This window comes from Mytilus californianus, unplaced genomic scaffold, assembly GCF_021869535.1.
Source record: "Mytilus californianus isolate M0D057914Y unplaced genomic scaffold, xbMytCali1.0.p SCAF_1, whole genome shotgun sequence".
Taxonomy (NCBI): Eukaryota; Metazoa; Mollusca; class Bivalvia; order Mytilida; family Mytilidae; genus Mytilus; species Mytilus californianus.
Genome location: NW_026262581.1, coordinates 77075336 through 77090710, shown reverse-complemented (window position 1 = coordinate 77090710; position 15375 = coordinate 77075336). Strand labels below are relative to the sequence as shown.

Here is a 15375-nt window from a genome sequence, read left to right as displayed (position 1 = left end):
TGTATACTGTGAAAGTACTTTTATTCATGGGGTACCTATTTTTATGGTTTTCGTGGATGGCTTTATCCACAAATTTAAGTGTCCAACAAAATATAACAACTGTTGTCCAAGTCAAGACATGGAAAGATTCCCACGTAAGTTTGACTACATGGATACAGGTATTAATTCTAGAGAATACATCGAATTCAGCAAACACACTATGAACTATATATACAACTTCAGACAGGATTTTACCCAATTTATCATCAAAAAACCTAAACTGTAAGACTTTTAACCATTTCATTCTCATGAAAAATTAGTTTTTGATCGATGCAAAAATCAGACTTCCCGTAATTCTTATACAAAAAAAATCATATTGGACTTCCTTTTTTAATTCATAAGAATTAATTCGACAATTCAAAGTATTTTTGTAGCATTCTTTATGTAACCGTTTTCTTTAAGTGACATGTTTATGGCCCAATTAACACCTTTGGTGAACGTTAATCGGTTGATCATTCATTACTTAGTTTATTAGTCTCATCACTTCTGATAACACATGTTCAACAATTAAAATGTTTACTTTGTAATTTCCTTCAATCGAGACAATTTGTAAGCATACAACTATTTGATGAATGTAAAGACGAACAAGTAAGTGAAAATTTACATCTTATTTTGAAATGTCCCACGAATCATTATAAAACAAAATATAATTATTTTCAGAATCATCGTTTTTGATGGCTTCAAATTCTTCAGTCGATTTTTTTCAGAAAACTAAAATCCAAGAACATGTAACTTTTGATCAAACCACGAAAAATTGATACCCATAAATTAAAGTACTTTCACAGTCAGTCTTATTTGAGGTTCCTAGTGGTATATTTACACTTTGCAATTTAGCATATTGATTTGAAAAGGTACACACAATTCTTAAGTGTGTATTGATTTAATAAGTTAAGATTTGTATTTTGTAGAATTTGAAGGGGTTTGAGTGTAAAATAGGACCATCAGAACCCAACAAAACTGAAGTCGTCAAAGAAGGGTATGTTCATATAAAATATCTGTTACAGATTCTGTACATTTTTACCATATGTTTCACTTTCAGAATAAACTATTGATGCAATGGAAAAGAAAGGATATGGTGTATTTATCCATTTTACAAAATCTCTGCAGGCACCAGAAAAAACAAAACAACACTTTTTTCCTCTCAAAAGCACTAAAAAAACATCAAATGAATATCAACATAATGAACATAAAGAAATAAATAGTCCGTAATTTGAATACATGTAGTAAGTAATATAAGATTGCTAAATTTTAAACAAATACATTAAATATATAAGAGCATCAAAACCAGATGTGCATTAACAAGACAGACATATTTTCCCGCCAACTTTTGAAAATCCCCAAGGACACGACAACATTTTCAAAGATTACAATTTTTCGCAGAGTTTTTGTATGAGATGTTTTGTCCTGTAGAAATAGTGTCATATTTTTGTATTCTTATGGTATACTGATGATGAGCTAATAAGCCCAGTTCTTCTTTTCATTTGCATGATTCTTATACTTATATTATTGTGTAGAGAATATGTACTGTTGACTTTTTCAATTTAAAAATATGGACAAATGAAGACATTTATTTGGTTCCATATGAAAAATAAGACAGCACTTTAAATGATATGATAGTTTTATTACAAGAATGACAACACTGTATGATCTGTTACAATAAGTGTAATGTGCAGATAAGCCTCTTTTTAATATGTTCATGGTGGCACTGCAACTCAAATTGCATCAAAGAAAGCATACCTTTTTGACTTGTATTAAACTTGATTCATATTTTAATAGTCTGATTTAACTCAACATAATCTGTCGATACCTTTATTTTGGCATTGCACAAGGTCATGTTTTTCTCTGACTATTAATGACATCTTTACACTAAATCCATTGGCTGTTGGATGTATACTGATTGATATTTTAGTCTTAGATACTTAATTTTTTTATTAGTTGTTATTGGCTTTGAACTAGCTGTCAGTAACTGCAAGTACTCTCAGATCTGTACTTAGTTTCTTTTTTGTTGTTAAGGATGAGGGCTGGATAAATACCCTGCCACATCCAGTCTGTGTTTTTGTTAGATGTTTTTCTGCTTTGTATCAATCTGATGAGTTAAGCCTTTTTCAACTGATTTGTAGTTTACAAACAAAAGTGAACCAATGCCTGGTGAATCTGTACTAAGGTAGAGTCCCTGAAGTGGATACCTTGGATATGCAGGGTCATTATGATAAAGCATATAAAATGTAGAAAGTCTTATAACAACAACACTTTAGGGACTGCTGCAGAAACTTTATTGATCGACATGTTTTGTTGCCTAGAAGACCGTCATCAGGATAAAAACAATAAAGAATATTGAACCTGTGGTAGGTTCTAAAAATGGAAATATTCTTTTCTTGAATCCTAGTCGTGTTTATTCCTGTTTGCAAGTAGTACCTTTGGCCAAGTGAAGCCAGTCAAAATGGTACGGAATTGCATGTCAAGTGCCGTTCAAATTTGGATAAAACACAAACTGTACACAGCCAGACAATAACTTATTATATATTTTAGTTCCATTATGTAAGATGACAAACACATATTCATTCAACAAACATTTAAATTTCAATGACATTCACATTTTATTCAACTTTCTTGTTCAAGTTTACTTCCATACATGTGTACTTTCACTTTCTATTTATACTCAGGGTTTTCGATATCATAAACTAGTCAAAACATTTACTAAATTTTATCATCGGTATAAGGACATCATTCGTAAATATAACTCAACATGCAGACATCTTATACGTTCGGGTATTTCACATCCAATCTTTTATGGTAATATTCTTTACAAAGCACAAAAATGTCAGTATTCACCTCAAAAGCTAACAAAACCTTTAAACAGACTTATTAAGAAGGGATATAGTTACGATACTGATGTCAGGTCATTAAAGATTACATATTTTGGCTTTAATATTGATTCACTTATAGGGTCTTTGCATCTGAATTAAACATATTTATTCTAAAACCAGTTGTTGGCATGACACGGGTTATGTTCTTCTCATATATTTTATGATGGTATAATTCTAAACCCCTAACAGGAGGGATTATGCCTGATATTCATATGATGAAGACATAATCTTTCAATCAGTTTAATTGAGGTCTGGAGCTGGCATGTCAGTAACTGCTAGTAGTCTGTTGTTATTTATGTATTATTGTCATTTTTGTCGAGCCTGCGACTTTTGTCGCAGAAAGCTCGACATAGGGATAGTGATCCGGCGGCGGCGGCGTTAGCTAACTTTTTAAAAGCTTTATATTTTAGAAGGTGGAAGACCTGGATGCTTCATACTTTGTATATAGATGCCTCATGTTACGAAGTTTCAGTCAGTCACATGTCCAATGTCCTTGACCTCATTTTCATGGTTCAGTGACTACTTGAAATAAAAGTTAAGATTTTTTGTAACGTTAAATTCTCTCTTATTATAAGTAATAGGATAACTATATTTGGTATGTGCGTACCTTAAAAGGACCTCATGCCCGTCAGACAGTTTTCACTTGACCTCAACCTCATTTCATGGATCAGTGAACAAGGTTAAGTTTTGGTGGTCAAGTCCATATCTCAGATACTATAAGCAATAGGTCTAGTATATTCGGTGTATGGAAGGACTGTAAGGTGTACATGTCCAACTGGCAAGTGTCATCTGACCTTGAGCTCATTTTCATGGTTCAGTGGTTATAGTTAAGTTTTTGTGTTTTGGTCTGTTTTTCTTATACTGTATGCAATAGGTCTACTATATTTGGTGTATGGAATGATTGCAAGGTGTACATGTCTAGCTGGCAGGTTTCATCTGACCTTGACCTCATTTTCATGGTTCAGTGGTCAAAGTTAAGTTTTTGAGTTTTGGTCTTTTTTTCTAATACTATATGCAATAGGTCAACTGTATTTGGTTTATGGAAATATTTTATGATCTATATGTCGGTCGCACAGGTTTTATTTGACCTTGGCCTCATTTTCACAGTTCATTGCTCAGTGTTAAGTTTTTGTGTTATGGTCTGTTTTTCTTAAACTATAAGCAATAGGTCAACTATATTTGTTGTATTGAAGAATTGTTAGCTGTACATTTCTGCCTGGCATGGTTCATCTGACCTTGACCTCATTTTAATGGTTCATTGGTCAATGTTTAGTTTTTTGGTTAATGTTAAGTTTATGTAACAGTTGTAATAAAGCTTTATATTTAGGACTATCAACATAATATCAATGATTAATAAAGAAGGCGAGACATTTCAGCGTGTGCACTCTTGTGTTTATTTTCTTTTGTTTCCTATTCTGACATCGGACTCGGACTTCTCTTAAACTGAGTTTTACTGTGCGTACTGTTGTACGTTTGTTTTTTCTACATTGGCTAGAGGTATAGGGGGAGGGTTGAGATCTCAAAAAACATGTTTAACCCTGCCGCATTTTTGCGCCTGTCCCAAGTCAGGAGCCTCTGGCCTTTGTTAGTCTTGTATCATTTTTAATTTTAGTTTCTTGTGTATAATTTGGAGTTTAGTATGGCGTCCATTATCACTGAACTAGTATACATATTTGTTTAGGGGCCATCTGAGGGACACCTCTGGGTGCGGGAGTTTCTCGCTGCATTGAAGACCCATTGGTGGCCTTCGGCTGTTGTCTGCTCTATGGTCGGGTTGTTGTCTCTTTGACACATTCCCCATTTCCATTCTCAATTTTATCACCATGTTTACATTGTGACATAATTTATGCATACCAGATTTTGTACTTCAGACGCAATTTACTGTATTGTTTTTATCCTGATGACGTTGCCTAGGCACCGAAACATGTCAATCAATAAAGTTTCTGCAGCAGTCCCTAACCTGTTATTGTTATAAGACTTTGTACATGATTTGAAGTTTGTTCTTATGTTGTGCTGTTACTTCACTGTCCAAGGTTAGGGGAGGGTTGAGCGCTTACAAATATGTTTAACCCCTCCACATTCTTTATTTGCTGGTCCCAAGTCAGGATCCTGTAGTTCAGTGGTTGTTGTTAGTTCATATCTGTCATATTTGTTTTTCGTAAATTGTTTTGTTACAAATTAGGCCGTTAGTTTTCTCAATTGAATTGTTTCATATTTTTCATATCAGGGCCCTTATAGCTGACTATACGGTATGGGTTTTTCTCATTGTTGATGGCCATACGGTTGGCTATAATTGCTTACATCCTCTTCATTTGAACTTTGGTGGATAAATGTCTCATTGGCAATCATACCACATCTCCTTAATTTTATATAATCATATTAAAGAAAATGTCTTATAAACAGTTTTTATACCCCACCTACAATAGTAGAGGGGCATTATGTTTTTTGGTCTGTGTGTCCGTTCGTCCGTCCCTCTGTCCGGCTTCAGGTTAAAGTTTTGGTCAAGGTAGTTTTTGATGAAGTTGAAGTCCAATCAACTTGAAACTTAGTACACATGTTCCCTATAATATTATATTTCTAATTTTAATGGCAAATTAAGAGTTTTGACCCCAATTTCACGGTCCACTGAACATAGAAAATGATAGTGCGAGTGGGCATCCGTGTACTATGGACACATTCTTGTTATTCATATTTTGATATTTCTTATTCCAGAAAATTATATTTCTGATCTAGGGACGACACAGCACGCTGAATCCCAACCTGAATTGGCCTGAAGTTGAGTCCATACATAAACACATAAAAATACCCCAAAACATACAAAGTATACTTAAAATCACATCAATTGTAATTCTGAGGTTCATTTTATATGACATTTATTTTTTATATACAAGAAATAAATTGTGTAAATATTGTTTCTTTTTTTTTCATTTTTTAATATGCATATGTCCATGGAAGTAATTTGATATGATACTTCCATGATTTAAAGATTGTCAATATTATATTTTAGGGTATTTCCTTGGAAAGAGTGAAACTTTCACACATTAAAATTGTGACAAACAAGCAAGGATTTATATAGAACATACACTTGCATACAAGTGATTTTGGATTATCAGCCTATCATATTTCAAATAAATAAGTAATTGACATTTTACTGTCGTGTCAATCAGAGTAGATGAAATTCAACATATTACCTTATCAGCCAGCTATTTTTTGATTGGGATAAGGATTAGTAATACAACACTTGGTGCACTTCATGGTTAGGAAATCATTATAAAAACAATTGATTAAATTTTTTAAAGAAGTAAACTGCTACCTAAACATCTGTGATGACCTTCCATATTGAAGACCAGGGAATAATCAAAAATGAAAAAAAAAATATTTTAAGGTGGTACATAATGCTACAGGGAGATAACTCTGTAAAAATCAGCTGAACATTTTAATTACGTTCTATTGTTAAGGAAATATTAAGCTTCTCAATGGTCAAAATTAGTGTTTGTCAAACTGCTATATATCTAATGAAATTTTTCCGATAAAGAGTGTTGTTCAAGTTTTTTGAAATTTTTATATTTTTGTCAAAGGGTCAAAGTAATTATTTTGTTAAAATTTTATGAAAATTAAACGAGCCAAATTAATTTTAGTCAAGGTGTTTGGTACCACCTTAAAGAGCATTGAATTATGATCTTCATAAGGTGCAAAAAAATATGTTTTAAACAAATTCAATTTATGCAGTAAAAAAATGTTTTTTTGGGAAATGGATTTTCACTGAATCAAAGCCAAAAGATGTAAAATTGTGCCTGCTTACCAGGAAGTAAAAGATAACTAATTAATCTCATCTTTATACAATTGTTATCAAGGAAAACAAAATTTGATAACTTTTAACAAGAAATACTTACTACTACTACGGGGATGTTTTAAAATATCAACAAAAGTTCCTACTTAGTTGTAAGAAATATAATAATCACCAAGATATCATTCGAAAGAATTTATTTAAGTTTATATGAGAAAAAAGACACACCCCATTGTATGTTTCTGTCTCTAGATTTGATTGAAATTAATTCATTATTTCAATATTATTATTATTATACAGAATCATTTTTTCATAAAAAGATTACAGTTGTCCACCACTCAAATATATTCAAGATTTTATTAAATTCGCTTAATATGCATATTCATGTGTATGCTAATATTCCAGAGAGGTAACTCATAGAATTATAGAAATTTTAATTTTGCATTTTGTAGTGTTATTTCGATGTTCTGTGGTATATCTAAGTTGTTTTATTTTATTTGTTTGTAGTTCTGTGGTAAAAAGACATTCTGGTCACAAAATAACAACATTATTTGATGTGCTACCGTTCTGTTTTCAGTAGAATTCATTGTTTATGATATATTTGCAGTTGGAGAAGAATAAATGATAAAAGTTTGCAGTTAGGATCACCTACAGATAAATCACTCATTGTTAAAAAGATAAAATTGATTCCTGAAATCATAGATCAGGTAAGTTCAACGAAAATGTAACATGAAATGATGGAGTAAAATATTTATTAGAGCAGAAAAAAAATAATATATGAACTGAAGACTAGAGTTCAACATAAGGTATTCAACACAACAGAAATGTCTATAACAAGGTTTCCAAACCAGTCATTACCTGCAAATATAATTTTTGTGTGCTTGATGTCCAGCTGAGATATACCTGTTCACCTGAAAGTTAACTAGCACTGGGAAAATAGCTTAATTTTGTTTAAGTTGTTTCTTGTGTGTCACTGGTTTGCATCCGGAAAAAAATAATTGATACTACAGTAGACTCCACCTAATCGGATATCGGCTAAACGAATATATCGGCTATTGTAATATTATTTCAAAACACCAAACCCTTCCCTATATGTTTAATGTTAATTTTATCGTGTAATCGAATATCGGATATAAGAATATATCGGCAAATCGGATAAGAATATTCAGTTCATTTTGTTCAAAACCATGCACAATCGGATATTTTCAATGGTTTTCTGACAGGAAATGGACCCGGAAGTTACGAATTTACAATCTTGCAGACAAGAAGATTTTGTTTTTACTAAATAAAAGGAACTATTTCTTAATAAATTGTTGTCTTTAATCATTGTCTTCCTTTGTCATGTGAATTAGATGCCCTTTTACTTCAAATGGTTTGAATTTATTTATAAAATATGCAAGGCTCAGTTGACGTTGCTGTTTGGAGAATTTTGATTAAACTCTAAATGTTCACAGAATCAGAAATATAATCTAAACTGAATGTACCTCCTTCTGAATAATTTATTGCAATATAAATATAAATCCCTTCTGACAAGAGAAATCTGACTTTTGTCAAATATATTTTTTTCACATGTGCAAAAGTAACCACATGTCATGGACGCCATTTTGGATGTTTACAAATTTGTGAGGAAGCCTCTAGAACTATGACCTAAATATAAATAGTCTTCAGAAAACGTAAACTTTATGCAATAATATTTTATCAATCATGATTATTTTCATAAATTTAAATTTGATTATTTAAAGAAATAAAATTATAACAAATACGATTTTAGTTTGGAGATTCTACACAGACATGCTTAGATCTATTTATAGCCAAATTAGTTTACCTGTGTGATAATGTAAATAATGGATATTAATTTGCTTACAAAACAAATAAAGACAAACTATGGATGGTAGATAATAATTCACATAAATATTTCAGGACATTCGATTTATTTTAATAAATAAAGGATTTAAAAACTGCAAACAAATTTAATCATTACATAATCAGCTGATAATTTTTTACACAAACATCGTGGTGATGTAACTGATAAAAATCACTCCATCAATCCTCCAGCCCTTTCACATATTTAGCAATTGTCAGGGTTAGTAACATCTCAGGATTATATCTACTCATTATTGCAGAATATTCAATGAATATACATTCATCGTCTAATTGAATATATCGGGTAATCGGATATTTTTAGCTGACATTTTGGGTATCCGATTTGCCGGAGTCTACTGTATTTGTCATAGGTTCATCTCAAGTATTGTCTTGAAGAAATAACGATAAAAGAACCACTTAAACTGGAGGATGCTTGACTAAAATGTACACAGACTTCAAGTATTAACCACTGTCAAGTCAACATTTGATATTAGAGAATGTGCTTTAAAAACAAAAGTAAAGTTTATAATCCTAGTGTTATTGTGTTACTTACGAGTATAGTCCAAACATAAGTCCACTGATATTCCACACTTCAAACAAAGTACTGAACTAATCAACAATATCAAAAGTATAAAGAAATTCATGTGAGAACTCAACCATCACAGCTGACTAGAATAAAAGGTACAGAGAAAAAACATTCAAGAAGTAGGATGACAAAAGGCCCAACCAGTTTGAAATAATTACAAGGCTTCTTATAAAGATTCACCAACTCAATTTACTATTTGGAATTTGACCAAGTGTACATAATAATTGATGCCTACCATTGTTTTTAAATCTAGATAGATCATCAAGTGTATAATAATCAACTATCAACAATATCAAAAGTATGTAGTTATCAATTTCATGTCAGATTCATTGCCCTTGATTCCCCATAAGATACTTTGGATTAGCTTAAATGCTTAGTTACTACTCTAAAGGTATTGAATATGGGACTAAAAAAGGACAGTTTGAAGTAAAACGAGGCATTTAGTAAGCATATTGTCTAGTCACTTCAAAATGAATGTTTTTGTCATGAGAAGACTTAATATTTGTAATGTTTTATTATTTCAGGAAGAACCATCTTGGTTTGATATTGATGGAGAAAATTATGAAGCCATGCCTATAGAAATAAAACTGCTTAAAAACAGACTAAATGTATTTTATAATGGAAGTATTTCACCTAGCTGATATTGTCATGTGATAGTTAATGAATAAATTTTTGAATATATTCTGTCCCGTTTATTTTATTAACTTTAGTTTTCTGCTTGCTCTCAAACCGTATAATTATTGGTTAAAAGATTAAGATATACTTTGGAGTCATTAGTTTCGTAGGATACCAATTTTTGTTGATTTCATGGGTATATGTGAACTATGAATTTAAATGTTCAATTAAGTATAAATCTTCTATAGGCTAGTATGCAGACTTTGGCAAAACCACAAAATCAGATATTAATGGCAATATGATTTTTCCTCAATCCAATAAATGAATTCACAGTACCATGTTAGTCATGTGATCTGATAACTTGTCTGCATTTTGAGCTGGTAACAGGTAAGCCAGCAGACTTTGTCAAGGTTTGTGGAAGGAATATTTTTTATATTATACAGATACTGTAAATTTAGAAATTATTGTGTGCATTTATTATTGCGATTTTGTCATTTTAGACTTGAATGCGAGTTTAATTTTTACTATTTTCAGAAAAATCCTGTTTAGTTCATATAAAATATTTCAAAATGCGAGTTTAAATTATTGCATTTACGACTCTGTCGCAATAATAAAAACCTCGCAATAATTTCTGAATTTACAGTATATTATTAAGCAGTGACTACCTGTATAGTGGGCAGAGGAGAATTAAGGGGAAGGGGGCTGGGGCCCAGCCCCCACCCTTAATAGAACTTCATATATGATAATTGCATGGACTTTTTACAAGTATCACTCAAAACATTGGCTTGTCTGGGCCCCCTCCAACCTTTTTTTTTTAAATTCTGGATCTGCACCTGGTGAATGCATTGTTGTCATATTTTCTTATTTTGTCTGATTTATGATCAATGTGGTTATAAGCACAGACATATAATGGTATTCAAGTGTAAATGATTACATTTAATGATAAGAATATATAGTTGTGTAGGGAAGCGTATCTTTACAAACATTGGACAAAATATGAATTGATCGACCAATAAATTACATGTCTTACATTTTTGTAAGCATTAGATTAAAAACAGCTTAACAAAGCTTTATATTTTAGAAGTAAAAATAGCTGGATGATCCATATCTTGAATACAGATGCATTAAAGCCTGGCATTTATTTGTTTTCCTTAACTTCATTTTCATTGTTCAATGACTGAATATATAGAAAACAATGCGGTGGTGATCTTGAGTTATTATTAGTCCCCTACCGACGAAGTCGAAGGGGACTTTAGGTTTGCACTAAGTCAGTCTGTCTGTCTGTCCGTCCGTCTGTCCATCCGTCAGGTTAGCAATTTTTGTCGAGCCTGCAACATTTTGGAAGTGGTGACAAGACATGGCTATCATACATTCTTTTGACGGGAGTACGAACATTTAGGTTCAGTCTGGTAAGAGTTAAGAAACCAATATTTTTATTAAAATTTCATGGAGTTTTATGAAACTTCGACAGACGCTTTTTATGCCCCTGCCGCAGCAGAGGGGGCATTAAGTGTTACCCTTGTCTGTATGAATGTCCATCTGTAAGTACTTACGTCCCGAAATTGGTTTCCGTTCATTAACTTAAGTTTGCATCAACCAAATGTTATGAAACTTATACACAATTCTTATTACCATAAAACTCAGATCAAGTTCAAATTTGGTAGCGTCACTTTTACCATTCTTGAGTAATGTCCCTTTATAACGTTATATGCAAGCGGGTCATCATCTGTGTCCCATGGACATATTCTCCATTTATTTTATGTTCTCCATTTATTTTATGATAAAAAAAAGTATCAAAAGCAACATTTTGTAATTTTTTTTTACTGTTAAATGGATTTTTTTCAGTATTATACTGGTAAATGGACATAGTTTTTGGCAGTCAACATTACATTTTTAAACTCATATTACCAATCCCAGTCTAGACAGGTTTCCATGCACCCATTTACAAATTTTTGGTATATAGAACCATTGCAAGGCATATGTGTCTTTCAAATAGTGTTCACACGACCTTGCCCTTATTTTCATGGTTCAGTGAACAACTTCAACTTCAACTTCGCTTGATTAGTTCAGTTTCTCAGAAACTATAAGTAAAATGTCAAAACCATTGCTAAATTTATCAGGAATATATATATTTCATTGGTGAAGGAAGATTCCGCCTTCGAGAAGTTAATATAAATTGGTACCTTGCAACTGACTTATTAAGTTTATAAATATTCTGCTGTTGTTCACATGATCTTCTTTAAAGTTTGAAACAATACAAAATGTCTGGTCCGTTTTTTCATAATTGAAATTGTATGTACTTTGTTCTGAATACTGCACACAATCATGTCGTCTTATAGTGTTTGTGACATTACTGTCTGAATCTTCTATGAAGTACATCAACCAATATTAGAGTTTAGGACAGCAATATTTCACATGACAAAGTTTAGTATTTTTAAATTTGCTTACTTACAGTCACTATATGCATTATTTGATGCGGTAAACAAAATTGTAGTTTAGTTTTTGTTTGTTGTTTCTTTTTTATTTGGTAGTTGCTTTTCTTGTATCCTTTTACATTCCTTTAGGTATAGTTCACTAATCGAAATTAAAAGGAAGTATAGAGATCTAAACAAATTAGTTTAATCCCGCCATAAATTCATGTACCTGTCCCAAGTCATGAACTTCATCAGTGGTTGTGATAGTTCGTGTCTTATTTTATTTCCTCAAGAAAAATTGATGTTGATGGCTGATATTCTTGGTTTAATTTTCTCTCAACATTTCAGACTAGTTGCGACTTAGTCATATTGTATAGAAACTTTTGTAAGGGACTGTATGTTGCCCTCTAGATATCTTTGTTATTGTGTAGTTGAGTTGTTGTCTGAATAGGCTCACTCCTTGTTTTCTTTTATATTAACTAAAGCAAGGATTTGTATAGTATACAAATCCTTGACTAAAGTAAATGGACAGAATATTTTTAAGGTGTACATGTCTGTCCAACAGGGTTCCTCTGACCTTGATCTAATAATTTCATAGTCCATTGGTAACCTTTGCATTTTTGTGATTAGTTGAATCTCTCGGTACAGAAATATAATTTTTATATGGAATATGTTTTATTTCTTTGTTTTCATGAATATACTTATTATCAGCCTATAACCTGTCTATTTGAGAACAAGTCCCCGAAATTTTGAAACTTTTTTTGTATTATATTGTTCTGAATTTGAACAGTATCCTAAACAAATTATCACAAAACTAAATACAATTAGTAAATACCAACGTTTCCCAATTAATGTTTTTTTTTCAAATTTTCAAATTCAAACAAAAGTTGCATTGATTAATTACACGTAATTATCTATTGCACAGTTACACAGGTGAATTACTATCAAACAATTCCTGATTGTCCAACATTTAAACTTCCCAATTGTCCCGCAAACATCTCCCCGATTGTCTCACATAATTCCACTACTTTTTGACCTGTAATTTAAAAAGTGGGACATTGCTAATTAAATTATAAAACATGAACAGACGTGTATTTTATCACTTACCTGTAAAAAAGTTAATCAATCAATATGTAAACCTCGAAAGTTGAAGTCTCTTTGATGAATTATTTAGTTGTTTATTGGATTTTAGTAGTTAAGCGGGTACAGTAGTTTGTGCAATATTTTTTAAATATGGTTGACAACATCTATATATGGATCTTCTTAATCTGGGGTAAGTCCAAACATTTTTTATTGTTCCACATAATTTGTGCTCATCTTTTAATTAATATACTACGTCTCGAACTACAATAGTAGTCCAACAACAAATACCATAGTAGTCTCAGACTACATACTTATTGTATTCGTTCTCTATGACTTAAAATGCTATTTGATATGATTCGTACGATCCCGTTGGTATTTACATAAAAAAGACGACCTGTCAATCTCCCTTCTTTGTATTGGAAACCATTACGTCACAAAAATTTGTTTTTGAAGAACGATAGCTATAGCAGACTCGTCTAGATGTTCGACCAAATTCTTAATACCATTCTTTCTACAACAAAAAAATAAATATTGTGATGCTTACTCTACGATCGGTTGATTCTACTTATTTATTTTTTTAACTTAGATATACTACAAAATCTTTATTTTTTTTTAACTTAGATATACTACAAAATGATTTTAACACAGGGGTGGCGCCTTCAAACGAGTTTAACCCCGCCACATTCTGTATGTGATTGTCCCAAGTCAGGAGCCTTTAATTCAGTGGTTTTCGGTTGTTGCCGTTCATTATTTTGTACATAAATTAGGCCGTTAGTTTTCTCGTTTGAATTGTTTTACATTTGTCATTTCGGGGCCTTTTATAGCTGTTGAAGGCCGTACGGGGACCTATAGTTGTTAATTTCTGTGTCATTTGGTCTCTTGTGGAGAGTTATCTCATTGGCAATCATACCACATCTTCTTTTTATATTGACATTAATAAAACTACTGAACCTAGAAATTGGCACAGATGGACGACTTCAAACTAGAAACAATATAGACTCTTGACAATTACAGTTTTTCCTTGTCAACATGAAACAATATAACACCAGATGTAAGATCTAATCCATCAAAAATCACACTTAAAACATTTTTCAAATCCTTATATAGGAGAGAGTCCCGTCATATTATAATGGCCAGATTATTTATACTATAATCAGGTAGTACTGCAGTGGCTTAAATCTGGGAACAGTATATCTAACAATATATATGTTCCTGCTTAAATCAACATATTTTCCATAAAAATATTGTTCATCCTAACGTTTGTATATGTTGACAGGTTGAGAATAGCTAACACTTCCTGCTTAATTTATAGAATCATATTGACACTCTACCAAGTGGGATTATTATACTATATATAGTATAATAGTCACAGCTACCAATAAATGTTAAAAAAAACAAATCTTAGCATCGTGTAGCGAACTTATTAGTGAAGAGGAAAACGAAAATATCGTTAAAGTTGTATAACATTATAAGTCCTTTTATTTTTATGTTAATTTATATTTTTTAACTTTATAATTCAACTTTATTTTGTGGAACACAGTCATGAATAAATAATATATTCACAGCAAAGACCTCAACTCAGAACGAGTAGATCACAGCTATCAAGTAGACTGACCTCTCAGATCAACTGGCAAACCACAGAATACACATGTATAAATTGCAAATTATATTGTTGCTTGTTTTTTACACTATATTTCAAATCGGTTATCATCTTGTTAAGTGAGACGGATTTATATTGGTTTTTCTTGTTTCCAAAGCTATATATATATCTTTTGTAAATTTGTCATTTGGCACTTTTGAATTAAACATTTTTCAAATTAACATTCCATTTCTCAGTAGTTACATACCATCTGATCTGTCCCTCCTTATTGCGTTTATAATACCATGTATTTTCACATTACACGAACTTCATTAACAGGTGCGTGCCAGGGTTATAAGGGTTATTAGGAAAAAACACAGAAATCAGCGCAACCAACGTTTAAAGGTCACCATCATGAATTGGTTGACCCATGAAAGTAAAATGTATAATACTTCCGTGGTTGACCGATACAACGTGTCTGTCTTTAACTAACGATCCTCTAGAGACTTGTTTTCGCGCGGTCTCAGATCTTAATACATCAG

The 15375-nt window shown here is 31.8% G+C and overlaps 1 protein-coding gene across 1 annotated transcript in view; it reads left to right on the top strand.

Annotated features, from left to right (window-relative positions):
* LOC127724389 (acylglycerol kinase, mitochondrial-like) overlaps window positions 1-9823 on the top strand; it is a 33905-nt gene extending 24082 nt beyond the window's left edge. The window contains exons 12-14 of the mRNA XM_052231338.1: window positions 948-1015; window positions 7301-7400; window positions 9667-9823. Coding sequence (XP_052087298.1) covers window positions 948-1015; window positions 7301-7400; window positions 9667-9783 — 285 coding nt within the window. The 3' untranslated portion in view covers window positions 9784-9823. The remainder of the gene's footprint in view (window positions 1-947; window positions 1016-7300; window positions 7401-9666) is intronic.
* The last annotated feature ends 5552 nt before the right edge of the window (window positions 9824-15375 follow it).